The following is a 14219-nucleotide window of genomic DNA, read 5'->3' as shown; positions in this document are numbered from 1 at the left end:
ACAGCAGTGAGGAGAGGAAAAAGTAGCTTATGGGTGATGCTGAAGACATGTTTTCTCTATCTGGTCCAAGTCTTAAAATAGAAAGGGGAGAGGAGGTAGCAGACATTCAAATGGGTTTTTTTTTGGCCTGTTGTGCAGGTGTCAGTTTGCACCAAAGCCTGCTGGGAAACAGAAGGATAATGATGGCAGAACCCTCATCTCTGAAAACACAGTAGACAGTGACTGGCCCAAGGTCACCTCATGAGCTTCATGGTCGAGTGGGGATATGAACCCTGGTCTCCCAGGTCTTAGTCCAACACTAACCACTACACCACACTGTCTCCTTGTTTGGTGTAAAAGAGAAATAAGAGAAACTAGTCCTTATGTTAGAAAAGCTGGAAATTACTTGTGCAAAGCAGTAAGTCAATAGAATATAATTGTAGAATTGGAAGGGACCATGAGGGTCATCTAGTCCAACCCCTGGGATGCGGGAACCTTTCACCCAGTCTGGGGCTCAAAGCTATGACCCTGAGATTAAGCGTCTCATGTTTTACTGACTGAGCTATCCAGTCCATTTGTGTAACTTTACCTTGCAGTTTGAGAAATTTTCCTTCAGAGAACCTTCAAATGGTGCGAAAGATGAAAATTTGTACCATGCAGCAGATTCTCAGAAACTGGTACAATTTTTGTTAGGCATTTGACAGAAAATAAACAGAGAGCCTTCCCAAAGCAACATACAGACTATCTGCATCTGCCAGAATCACTGTCAACAATTCTAGGAACACCAAAAGCTCCAATCCTAACTCTGTTTACCAGGAGGAAGTTCCATTATAGGATTAGGGTTGTGCTATAATTCAGTAGGAACTTTATTATCCTTTATCCTGAACCAGAACAGATCAGGGCTGCTTGGGAAACAAGGCTTGCCTGAGAAGATCAAGGCTACAATGTGTTGAGGACAAAAAAAAAGTTGTTCTGGGCTTATTTCAGTGCCTTCAGCCATTAAGATGATCTGATACACAGCAACTGGATGCTGAGCTCACACCCTTTTTTATATCCCCCTTTTTGCTGCTTAAGATCAATAGCCATTCATTCATTTGTAAGAATGCTGGCACTGTGTTACTTTTTAAAGTGAGCACTCCTATAATTATGAGATGGAAGCCATTATAGCTATCTAAGGCAGGATGAGAAACCTGTGAACCTCCAGGTGTTAATGGACACCCCATCAAATCCAACCAGCTTGGCCAATGGTTATGGATGATGGGATCTGCAATCAAACAACATTTGGAGGGCCACATGTTTCCTATTTCAGGTCTAACATATTTATTTTAGAAGATCATCCCAGACTTGATGTGAAGGATAACTGAGCATATTCATTGGGTTCAGATAGCTTGGGCCATTAGTAAAAAAAACTTTCTGGTTTCTAGTGTGAATTTATTTTTCCAACAACTAGTGTGTTCTTCTTGACTAAAGATGCATTTTAATAATAAACTGCCCTCTTCCTGGAAAGTATCTTCAATATAGAAAATCACAATTTCCCTTGAAATGCCTAAGCCAGGATGATAAGCTTCTTGCATTTTTAACACAACATTTTCTACTTCAACATTGTGCATTATTGGCTTGCTAGGTTCCTCCCACTAACAAAGTTCTTAAATTTCCAAATAGTATTTGCAGATACTTGGGGTTAAAAAAAAACCCTTACGAAGCAAAGACTTTAAATGCGTGATGTGGATGCAGACTTGTAGTGCTATATAGAAGGAGTCCACCAGACTGAGGACCTGTTATGTGAGGGCTAACTTCTCCTGGTTCAAATTGCTAGTCTATCAAGGTGCACCATGCATGGTATATAAATAGCTCATGGTGGATTGACTTAAAAACAACAACCCCAAGCTCTTAATTTTCTTTTCTTTTTTAAGTGTACATAGTAAGGAAAATAGTTAAGCAAGAGAGAGCGCTTAAGGAAAGCTCAACACAGTGAAATAAGGAGTAGAAAGAGAATACTCTACAATTGCCACAAGATGGAGATCATCCCCACACCTCTAGCTCTAAGCATTGGCTGTTGCAAAATAAAAATCAATCTCAAACCATGCAATCTTTGTGAGGGAAGTTCCTGGTTCAGCGCTCTCTCTCTCTCTCTCTCTCTCTCTCTCTCTCTCTCTCTCTCTGTGTGTGTGTGTGTGTGTTGGAAGGACTGCAAGGAAGAGCTCAGAGTGTACCACAGTTAATAGCTATTTGCCTTGGTAAGGTGTGAGATCTATTGATCAAGGGCTCCTAACAGCACAGTGAGCAAGTTTTTAGTGAGCACCAGTCATGAGTTTCATAACCGGGATCATGTCTTTTATGTAAGGAACAAAACTGCCATCGAGTTTTCCCAGACTCATGCCACTCTCACCATTCTATAAAATCACCAAGGCACTCACACATACACCCACAGGGGCCTTCTTTCCTCCCCTTCTCCCACTGAAATTAGACTGGAAAGAAACATGCTGTTGTAGCAAAAATAAGGTTACACTTAGACACACACACACACACACACACACAGAGAGAGAGAGAGAGAGAGAGAGAGAGAGAGAGAGAGAGAGAGAGAGAGAGAGAGAGAGATGCACGTGCTAATTATGCCAGTTTGCAAATGCCCTTACAGGCTCAAACAAACCAGATTTTGGCAAATTCTTTCACTCTTTCCCAGCCTGCTCTTCTCTTGATATAGTCACCAGTTTCTGACTAGGTATAGAATGCTTTCAACATAAAGCAATGATTAAGCTAAGAGGAAAATGCTCAGTACCCCCAATATGATCTTCCAGGTGGCCAAACTCAGTTTGCTTTCAAGCTTTTGTTTGTGTTAACAAAATGTCACCCACTGACGCCTACATCCTTTTGCTCGACCTAAATTCTGCCTTCTTCCTTTGCTATCCAGATAGACATGAAATAAAGTATCCTTCCAGATTTAATATCAAGACCTGGGATGCCACTTTGGCCTATGATTTAATGACCTTGGACTTCCCATTCGCTGGTAAACACTCCCTCTGAAATCACTTCTATCAGTATTTATATCTCCACCAGCTGCCTCACAGCTTAAATTCCCATATTTTAGCTTGAGGGCTCTGTCCCATAGCCCCAGCTTGCTGAAGCTCATATTTAGCAGCCTGCAATAGGTGCAGGCACATATATATAGATTAAAACTTCACCAGGGCACAGTAGGAGAAACAAAACCGGATGATAGTATCAAGTCTCTCCACTTTCCATACTAGGTTACAGAAGATTTATTTTTTTTAATTATTTGGCTGGGTGGAAAAGGTAGAATGCATTGCTTTGAAAATAATTATAACATGTAGAGACTGGATATAATAAAATGAGAGATTTATCATTATTAGGCAGCCCTGCAGTATCCTGGAACCACTTGGGGAAACCAGTAGTAGTAAGCTATTTGTTTGCAGGTCCATAGGTGCTAAAGTATTCTTATCCCTTAGAGAAAATGTATCCTTACACTTTCCTTTCTCAATAATGATACATATGATGGAGAGAAAGGGGATATGCCCTTTCTACCATTGTTGTACTGCCACCTTGTATTTTCCTGTTGTCATTGTCCAGGCTTCACCCTAAGCAGATTATTATTATTTTATTATTTTTTAAATTTGTATACTGCCCTTCATCTGAAGATCACAGGGCATTTGGCAACATAAAAACACAAAATGAGAACACAAAATACAAGAACAAAAATGAACAAATAATTTCCCTCCCACAAACTTATTTAAAAGGCAGTAGAATGTTCAATCAGCCAAATGCCCAGTTATAGAGAAACATGTTCCCCTTGTGCAGAAATATATGCTGTACCATTCACACTGTCACAGATGTCGAACAGGATTAAGCAATCCAGCTTTCTCTGTGTTATCTTGGGATGACACTTAGCAGGAAAGGTGGAAAATCCCTGAACACTCAAAGCAACCTGGAAAAAAAATACTATTGCAGTATTTTAGCATATTGGAGCTCTTACAAAGGATATGGTTGATATTATCCAATGTTGTGCTACTGAGAACTATTTTCAATATCAAAATACTCCCCCTCCCCACACACTTTCCAGGGAAGACTTTCTATATCAGTATATATTTAGAAATATTACAAAAGCATAGAAACTTGTCATCTCCACAGATCCATCAAAATTCTATAGCCCAATTTGAAAGTGGTCATTGCTATTGAGACAGGTGCAAAGATACACTGAACAGATGCTGGAAAATCTTCCCCGGAAGGTCTCATCCTGAAATAATTAGAGATCACTTCTCTTTACAACAGGTGGTTCTGAAAACATTAGCCAGTGCCAACACATTCCTCCTGTGAATTGCATGGGGCAATGCAATTTATTTGTATGATCTTAATTGGCTTCTTGTCTTTTTAAGTGTCCTCTTATTGCTTATATTAAGGGACAGAGTCCGTTTACTCCCTTCATATGCTTTACCTTATGTCATACTCTCCAGTCTGCACATTTTGACATTGGTTGACTTTCACAGTCTCAATACCTTTCACTAGAACTATGTTAATGCATTCCTTGTGCCTCATGCCAAAGGGTGAACAATTAAGACCAGAAATTTCCAGAAGTGGAGTTACTGATTCTTACTGCTAAGGGGTTTACAGACATCTTATTAAACACAATTCTTCATGACAGTATGAGAGCAAAATGTCATGGACAGCCCTGGGGTTACTGTATTTAAAATCAACACCATTCCTTTTAGCACTCAGCTTCAGGGGAGTGCCCTGAATATGTGCCAGAAGTGAGAATTCAACATCTGAAATGGTTTCCAGAAGGAGCTTCACACCTACAGAGGACCTGATAGGGAATGAGAAAGAGAAAGCGTAGGCTGACTCTAATAGATGATAAACTCACGACAGCCCAGAACCATGGCTAGGTGATAGCATTACAAGATACAGGGTACCTCAGGTTACATACGCTTCAGGTTACATATGCTTCAGGTTACAGACTCCGTTAACCCAGAAATAGTGCTTCAGGTTAAGAACTTTGCTTCAGGATGAGAACAGAAATTGTGCTCCAGCAGCACGGCGGCAGCAGGAGGCCCCATTAGCTAAAGTGGTGCTTCAGGTTAAGAACAGTTTCAGGTTAAGAACAGACCTCTGGAACGAATTAAGTACTTAACCCGAGGCACTACTGTATGACATATTTACATCACAAGCAAGTACTTAATATTTGCGGGAATGTGTGCTTCCCCTTCAGCAATAATTGAACTTGCTAACACTGAGAGAACCTACCCAAGTCAATGAGCAATGTCTGTCGATTTCACTGGAATCTGTTTATTACTGTTCCTTCAGATGGGAATAAACTTCTCCCGTTGCTTCCCATGCTGAGTCCTCGTGTGCTTCTGGCTCCCTGGGTAATTATACCAAGTTACACAATAACCCTAGGGACATATGAAGCAATGGTAAGCAGGAGATTGTTGCTTTCTTGCAGCAGACACAGAACAAAAGCAATAAAGCATGGCGAATTAATACCAAAATACCTGTGGGCCCTCCAACCTGGGCATGTGGCCAGATGAACTGGGAAAGCATGCACCCTCAGAGCACAGCTGCTCTTCAATCACAAACAAATCCAGAAAGAAATACTCTCCCTCTCATATTCCAAATGTCTTGCTGACAGTCTGGCTCTGAGGAAGCTGCTACAACATACTTACCTCTCTGAGTATGTGCAGAAAATACATATTCATAGAATCATACAATTGTAGAGTTGGAAGGGACCGGAGGGTTATCTAATCCAACCCCCGTAATCTTGGATTTCCTAATTTCCTATGGATCTATAAAATTGTAGATTGGCACAGATGTTAATTATTCCAAGTCAATATTGCCCCCTACAGAGGAACAGCTTGCGCATTATATTGGGGAAACTTGTTTGCAGAAATGCGTAGAAGAAATTTGCACTAAAATGCTGGGATTCATTGGGATTTTTGTATTTATTTTAAAAAATCACAAATTGCTGCAAGATGTAGAGAGCTGAATTTAAGATTGGAAAAAGGGAGAAACAGAGAGATCCTCCCATCCAAAATAAACAATCATAAGCTACCGGCTAGGGAGCAACAATGGAAGGCACTGGCATTAAAAGGCCAGCTTGAGGGCTGCCTAAAGCGGGGATTGGCAACCTAAGGCCCATGGGCCACAAGTGGCCTACGGGAGTCGTTTAACCTGCCCACGAGCTGCCCCTGAACTGAGCCGCCCATTTGGCAAGTCCCCGCGTGCTGCGCTAAGCCGGCACAGCGCGGCATGGGGACTTGCTTCCGTAGTGCCAAAAATCGCGCCTGCGCAGACACCAAAAATCACGTCTGCACAGACGCCGGAAATTGTGTCTACGCAGACGTAGATGCCAGAAATCGCAGGCCTGCATGTGATCCGGCCCACGGAGAGATCTCCGCTGGAGTGAACCGGCCCAGGCAAGGTAAACCTTGCCGACCCCTGGAGAGGCACATGGGTAGCTGCTGTGGGGTGGGGTGGGGAGATGCTGCAGCCTTGATCCAATTCAGGATCGCTTCCAAAATTTCATTTGCTGGCCTGAATAAAGGTATTGTCTGACTTGCTCTCCATAACACATGCTACTACCAAAATGCTGATAAAACTATTGCCAAAATGCTCAGCATGTAGTTTGGCAATCAGCCAAAATCAGGCTTGTAAACCAAGAACTGATGTGTGCTGCATGTGGCTTTTTATGCAATGGAAAATAAGTCAGCTAATAAGAAGACACAGGATCCCTACATTTCAAAACTTCTGTGTGAAAGCTGGGGTTTTAAGGATCTTTTTCTTCCTTTAACCATGATCGGGATATATCTTTAAACAGGCAAGTAGCATTTTCTAAACGATCTGGGGAAGGAACTTTTGCACAGCTTCCGGTTGCCCCTTTTATCTTCTTCAGGAGCAGAAAGGATATAGGGGTGTGCAACATTAGCTCCAATGATTGACGTACAGTATGACGTCTACAGCAACCTGGCAAAAATACAGGGAGAGTGGCTTGTTATCCTTGCTGGGAAAATGAGAACCGAACCCTAAGCCCACCCCTGAGTCTCAGGGAACCTCAGCTAGATAAAACAAACCCCGGTCTGGATTGGAACCTGGTCATAGCTCTGACACATGGAACAACACAGCAACTTGATGGAACTATAAACATACTTTTTTTTTATTTCCACCATGTAATTTGAGTGCAGAAAGTGGGTTTCCTGGGCGAAGAATCTGGTGTTTGCAGCAGTTTGATAGTGCAGGGTTTGAATACACAATGAAGAGAGTTTCAGGAAGTTTCGTTTTTCTGTTTTAACATGGAACTCTGACATTTCTCTGTTTGCGCCCCATGGAAAGCTTTGAGCACATATTGAATCTGCTTTGGGACACATGTACTAGCTCTATAAAATCTGAAACCATACTTGTGCTGCAGATGTAAGCATAAGGAAATGTGTGGGGTTCCCAAGGTTTTAAGTCCATTGAGGAGTGTCTTGACCCAGCAGCAAGGTAAGATGTGTCTCAAAACCCCAACCACAATTTGCAAGTGCTCAACGTTCCACCCAGCTCCTGCAAAAGCAACCCAAATATCAACTGAAGAACAGAAAGCCTTATTGTCTCCATCTGGCATGCAGAAAGGTGCCAACTGGATTGCAGATATAGAGTGAGGTTTTCCCACATCTGAGAGTGAGCTTAATTCCACGAAATAGAAGTTGGTTTTGTGAGAGGGGTTGAAACTAAGGAGAGCTGAGGACTTGGGACAAAGGGGTTTGTTCCTAGGAGCTGTCATCTCCCTTATTGTGATGATTTTAGTGGTTATCAGGCTTTGGTCTGCTGTATGCTGTTGTCTGCAGTAACTGCACAGTAATATATTCACCTTTCCCCTGAGCTACTAGGATAGTGCTCTGCTCAAATAATTTGCTCTTTTTATGTAGGCAGAGATGGCTCAGGGCATTTGGGTAGCAGAAAATCTAAATGTGTGATGTCATGGATAGCATGATCTGAACTTCACTTGGGTTCAGATCCCTCCTCAGTCATGAAGATCACTGGGTGACTTGGAGTCTTTACAGGATTGTTGCTGCCCTTTAAGTGTACCCTAATATCTTCTGCAGGGAGCATGTCACCTTGCCTTGGCAGGTCATGGGCTGCGGAACCTGTAGCCTTCCAGATGTTGTTGAACTCCAAGTCCCATCAGCTCCAACCAGAATGGTGAATGAGCAAGGACGATGTGACTTATAGTCCAGTAACATCTGAAGGGTCACAGATTCCCTACCTGTGGCATAGGCGATATTTGAAGGAAGTCAGTGGAGAGGAGCACCAACACCTCCCTTGTATATAGTGAAACATAAAGATGTGCTCTCACCAACCCCGTGTTAATCGTATAATTCTGGACATGAGTTAAGTTCACTTTGAAGTGCAAAAAAATAAAGCCCCAACCCTCTTCTTTCATCATGATATATCTCAACTGCTCTATCTTTCCCCAAACAAAATGAGACACAGTCCATGGATTATCAGAAAAAAGGCATTATATTTGGGCTTACAACGTATTTCAAACTGATTTTGGTTTCAAGCAATCAAATCTGAAAGTCTATTTTATGACATAAATGACCCAGACAACCGTAATTAAAGAAATGGGAAAACAAATCTCTATCACACCTAATATAGAAACCAAGGCTTGCACTCTTCCACAGGAACGCTCCAGGGAATGTTAGTTTCAGCTGCTTCAGTTTGTTTCTTTTCCTTCCCCCTTGGGGTTGTTACTAACAAAAGCTCCACTGTTTGTTTAAAGCAAAGCAACAGTCTTTTCTGTTTTGTTTTTGCAGTCTTACAGCAGCAAGTTTCGTATCACCAGTAGGAAACACACATGCATGTACTGCAGTCAGACACACATACACACTCACAGACGTTATACAGTAGCCTGTTGCCGCTATCAAGAGAGAGAAACACAGACACTCTATCCTTTTAAGTGGTCACCATTAGGATCATGCTAAACTTGTGGACTAAAAAAGAAAGAAAAAAGAAAAATACTGCACAGGTCTTCCACATTGAAGCTGCAAGTTATCCTTTTGCAGTGGATGGAGTTCTTGCCTCCATTTGTTCAACAAGCATCGCTGAAACCTGAAGGCACGCTGGCCAAAAAGACAGCCCTGTTGTGTGTGTTTGGTTTTGTTTGGTTTTGTCATTTTAACTAGCGTGCTGGCCTAAAGTTGCAAAGTCCCTGTTCTGTTGCATTGTAGCACACCTATTGAATGAGATTTAGAGACCACAGTACTGGAAAAAGGCAGGTCCTCTGCCAGGAGTCTCAACTCATAGTCATCAACTGAAGGAATACATTTGCCTTTCTTTTCCCCCCAAATAAAAATAAAATTAAAGTCACCATCCACAACCCGCTTTTTGCATAAACTGCTATCTTTCAGGCTAGCAGTTTGGTTTTTTTTCTGGAAGAAACTGGTCCTTTATAGTCACCAGCTTCAAGAGGGGGGGGGAAAGTCCTACGGGTTGCTCTAACCAACAATGCACCAGAGAGTACAGCACTGTATCAATTCAGGAAAAAAACCCCAAAGCCCACCCACATCTCTCTGGGGATTCATTTTAACCCCTCAATGGCACTGACCGGGCAAACCGCCAGCGCCCTCAAATGCCACCGGCTTCTGGGAAGACGCCTGGGAAAGAGGGAGGAGGGGGGAGAGATACATGAGCACTCCTTGTTCTCACAGGGTCAAGTTAAGTCTTTCTGATAATAAAATAAAGCAGGTATTGAAAACCTTTAAGAAAACAACCAACCAAGTAAACCGTCACCAAAATCAGCAATAGGAAAAGTTTTTCTCTCGTTTGTTATATGTATAAAAATGATCTCACTCTTAATCCTAAACCCTAACCAGATGGAGGCAATTAAAGAGGGGGCGGGAGGCAGGGAAAGCCCAGAAGCTTCTACCCCTTCCTCCATACCTATTATTTAGGGGTTATTCCCAAAGTTACATCTGAAGAAAAAGCTGAACCAACTTGTTTTTGGCTGAAGTCATGTTTATCCTTTTGTAGAATATCCCTTCTCGCTTTGCTTATTTTAGCTGGGGGAGGTATTGGCATGAGAGTTTGGTGAGTCCTGTTCATTTATGGTGTTCAGGAGCACACAAACAGGCTGCCGGGGGAGGTGGTGGTGGCTGTGCTCTTGATGCTGCTCATCCGGGGCATTGAAAAGCCCTTCTTCCTCATCTCCATGGGGAGGGTGGCCACTGCAGCTATCGCAGAAGTCCATGGGCCCATCATCAATGAACCCATCCAACTCCTTGAGATCACCATCGTGGTGGCCCTGGTTGCAGATGCAGATTTCAATGCCCGAGTCACCGGTGAACCTTCGGTGTCTGCCCGGCGTCTTGTCTTTAGCATCGGAGAAGGCGCTGTTGTGGTCTAAGCTTTCCGAGTTGTAATCCTTAAGCAGTTCCTCCTTGCACTCTGACTCCTTGTCGGAACAGGGCGCGTGGTTGGCCGTCTCTTCCAACTCTGCCCCACTGCTGGAGTTCCTTCGCTCGCCACTTGTTGCTTTGGTGGTTGATCGCTCAGCTAGCAGGGTGGACGATTCAGGGTTTCCGGTGCTGGAGGAGGCAGTGCTGTCCGTGTTTCCATTATTGCTTCCTGCTCCTGACAGAGAGCCTGTATGGGCTGGCTGTAGGTTTCTTGTATCTGGTGCTGCACTGCTGCCGCCAGGTGGAACGCATTGCTGATGTAAGGCACTATATGGTGGGGGAGGGGTCGGAGGTCGGTTCACCACTTCCTCATAGGGAGGTAGTAAATAATTTGGCAAAAATCCTAAATGGGGAGGCAGGGAGGACAAGTTAACCTCTAGATTACCTAAATAGTTCCAACTTTATAAATGTTGTCAGAAAGCACAATTGAAAGTAATTTAACAACACTTTGGACTTAACTTCAACAAATTATATTAATAATAATAAAAATTCCATCCTGATTTGGCTAAGGAAGCAGTCCATTTTCCATATGTTACAGCTGGAAGAAACTAAGGCAAAGCAGTGTGTAGTATTCAGAGAGACCTATGAAATTAAGGAATGTTACATCCCAGAGTCAACTGGGAGCTGATTTAAATTGTCTTCCCCCTGATTTTGTGCAAAAGGGGGGGGGGGGAGAGAGAGAGAGAGAGAGAGAGAGAGAGAGAGAAAGAGAGAGAGAGATGGTTCTCTCTCTATGTAGCATTTTCTCAGTTGTCCTCTTTTTCCATTGCCTTCTACTAGGTGGCTAATGTTTTTGTTTTGTTTTTTGTTTTAAAGTAATAAAGTATTAATTAAAATTGACATGGGCAAAATGAAGTAGCATCACCCATCATTACATTTATTCTTGACTCAAGAGACCTTGGGTGTGATGCCCCTCTGCCACACTACCAGATTAGCTATTCTGTGGTGCCTCTTTCTTAGAGACACTAATGTTGTGTCAGCTGCAGAGGAAAAGGTGTGGGAAGGTTTTTTAAAAAAACTCAGCCTTGTCACTGCTGCTGCCACTGCGCAGATTAAAACGTGAAGAAATCTGTCAATCCACTTCCTCCTTTTATGACAGTCTAACCAACCACTAGAGCTGGAAAACAAGTCTGAGTAAAGCACTGCTCTACAATGTTCAGAGGGAAACGAATTCAAATCTCTCTCTCTCTCTCTCCCCCCCCCCCGACCCAGAAATTTATCCACAAGATTTAGATTGTGCCCACACTAGTCACAGAGTTATCTGTGATTGTGCTTCAAGCTAGCGTAGCCAAGGTGACAAGAAGGACCGTGTGAAGTCTCCCAACATACTGCAGTATACTACATGGTCCTCTCCAGCCACCAGCAGACATGACCCCCACCCAATATGCCAACATCTTGCTCTTTGCTCTTTGAAAGGCAGCTTGCTCCTTGCATGCAGTACATACGGAAATAAAATGGCAGGGTGGAGTAGTTATGAGCTTCACGATAGGCAATCAGGTTAATCTCATGCTGCCGTTGTTGTGCCTGAAGTCTGTGTTTGGCGCGCCGATGATGGCAGACACAGCAGCAACTTAGTATGATGATGATCGTCCATACTAGCCAGAACCCTATGGAAAAATCAAGAATAAAAAAGGCGGGAGGGGGAGAGAAGAGGAATTTTACTAAGAGTGTTTCTTCTTCAGGAGAAAGAGGTTTCAAAACTATGAAGGCACTGAGATGGCCTTTTGAAACAAGTGTGCACCTACTGCCAATCTTGGCACAGGTCACCGTAACAGGATATGAGAGGCACTTTTCAGAGACACAGGCTCAGGAGATCTCACCCTAATCTCCATATATGCTTCAGAAGTTAGGAACCTCAGGCCCACAGGTCAAATGTGGCCCTTGGGACCCTTCATAGCCCATGTCCCTCACTGGCTGTACACCATCCTTGAGTGTTTTCGTGTCTTCTCTTTGAAAAAAAATTAAATAGTTCTAGTTTAGAAAGGGGGGGATAAGAGGTTTATAAAGGGATACATGGTGTGGAAAAAGTGTGCAGGTATATGTTTTTCTCCCTCTTGCATAACCCTAGAACTTGGGTCATCCAATAAAATTGACTGACAGATTCACTTCTTCACACAAAGTATACTTAATTTACAGAACCCACTCCCACAAGATACAGTGATGATCACTCTACTATGCAAGTAAAACAATGATAACATTAAAAGGCAACAAATAAATGTTGAAACTGTCAGTTTTGAGTGCAAAGCCAGAAATGTGTGAAATGGGAACAGCAGTTTGGTGCGAGAAAGCAGTGCTGAATCCCAACTACTGTTGCAAGTGTTTTATTTTGCCTTCGTCTCCCGGCCTGTTGCAGATCCCAGATTAGCAGCTGAACTACTCTACTGCAGCTAAGAACATAAAAAAGGAAACCCATGGCACCTCACAAACCAATTCCCACATGTACTGTGCCCCACACATGCTCCCCGTGATGACTGGCATATTTTGAATAAGTCTGTGTCTGAGGAAATGTGACTGATTTGCTTAATATATGTAGCAATTAACTGATTTATCTTTAAGGCGCTATAAGGAGCTTTGTCTGTTAGACTGCTGCATAGTTCTACGTCTGACTGGTCCTGTGAACCAAAGCACCTGAACCCCAGCAGATATAAGGAGGTACCATTATGAGATCTGAGTCAGTCATTGCCAAACCACCTAAATGCAGGTGTGAGTTCTGTGTTGCACAGTTGCTTTGCACTGACAACTTGATAACCTAGAAGCTACCACGCTCTCAACAGGAAAGCTGCAACCGTATGCTTAAGTAGACAGACAAATCCCCATTTATGCAGGGGTTAAATTCTGGCCCCCTGCACATAGGTGGAATGTGCACAAATGGGGAGAACCCTGCTGCACCTCCAGGTCATGAGCAGACCTTCCCCAGAGACCGAAGAGGATGTCCTCTTCGAGCTCTAGGGCAAATCTCCTTGCAAGCTGGAGGCACAGTGGGGTTTTCTGGCTAACAGCTGATATGCGGGAAAGCGCAGCAGCAGTAGTTGCAACTCTGGCTGGTGAGGAGACCCTCCCCAGAGCTCGAAGAGGACATCCCCTTTGGGCTCCAGGGAGGGTCTCCTTGCAAGCTGGAGGCTCTTCAGGTCTCTCTCCCACCCCCACCTCTGGGCTTCCAGGGCTGTGCGGTCACGTGTGAATTGAACATGCGTAAATGAAGGGACGCCTGTTTAGTTTTGATGAAGAACACCACCTCTGTTTTCTTACAGATTCTCAGGATGGCATCCAACTTTGCAAGAAGAGTGGGAATATGGGGGTAGGAAGCATCATCAAATACAAGAGAGGGGGGGGGGAAAGTCAAGCTTCGAAGTCATACTGAAAAAATATGTGGGATTTTAATAATAAAAAGGTAAGTAGACCGTACATTCCTAATTTAAATGATTTTTTTTTTTTTGCCCCAAGGAAACATGTAAGGCATTATGCCATTTTATTAAAGTTCTACATGCTTTTTCAGTACCAAAGGCTTCTGTCTCTCTCTCTCTCCTTTCATTTAGTTTGCAGGACTACTTCAGATAGTACACAGCAACAAACACACATTTGCCACTGAGTTTATACTCATCAGGACACTGTTGACCTAGCTGCTTTCTGTCTGCACCTGTATAATATATACAGTTGAAAATACATGTATCAACGTGTGCATATAACACATTTTACAGGTACAGGAGCTGCTTTCATACCCCAGATTTAGCCTGCCAAAAGCTACTGAATTTTTTTCAGGCTTAACAGAGTGTACAAGTCCATTAAAAAAGAACTGTTTTA

The 14219-nt window shown here is 43.1% G+C and overlaps 1 protein-coding gene across 4 annotated transcripts in view; it reads right to left on the bottom strand.

Moving 5' to 3' along the window:
• Positions 1-8462: 8462 nt before the first annotated feature.
• WBP1L (WW domain binding protein 1 like) overlaps positions 8463-14219 on the bottom strand; it is a 46562-nt gene continuing 40805 nt past the window's right edge. For all 4 annotated transcript variants that reach the window (XM_081191277.1, XM_081191274.1, XM_081191275.1 and 1 more), the window contains exons 3-4: positions 11864-12025; positions 8463-10761 (exon numbers count right to left, since the gene is read on the bottom strand). In XM_081191277.1, coding sequence (XP_081047403.1) covers positions 10019-10761; positions 11864-12025 — 905 coding nt within the window. In that variant the 3' untranslated portion in view covers positions 8463-10018. The remainder of the gene's footprint in view (positions 10762-11863; positions 12026-14219) is intronic.

This window comes from Podarcis bocagei (assembly GCF_964188305.1).
Source record: "Podarcis bocagei genome assembly, chromosome: 4".
NCBI classification, from domain to species: Eukaryota; Metazoa; Chordata; class Lepidosauria; order Squamata; family Lacertidae; genus Podarcis; species Podarcis bocagei.
This window is presented reverse-complemented; position numbering and strand designations above follow the sequence as displayed.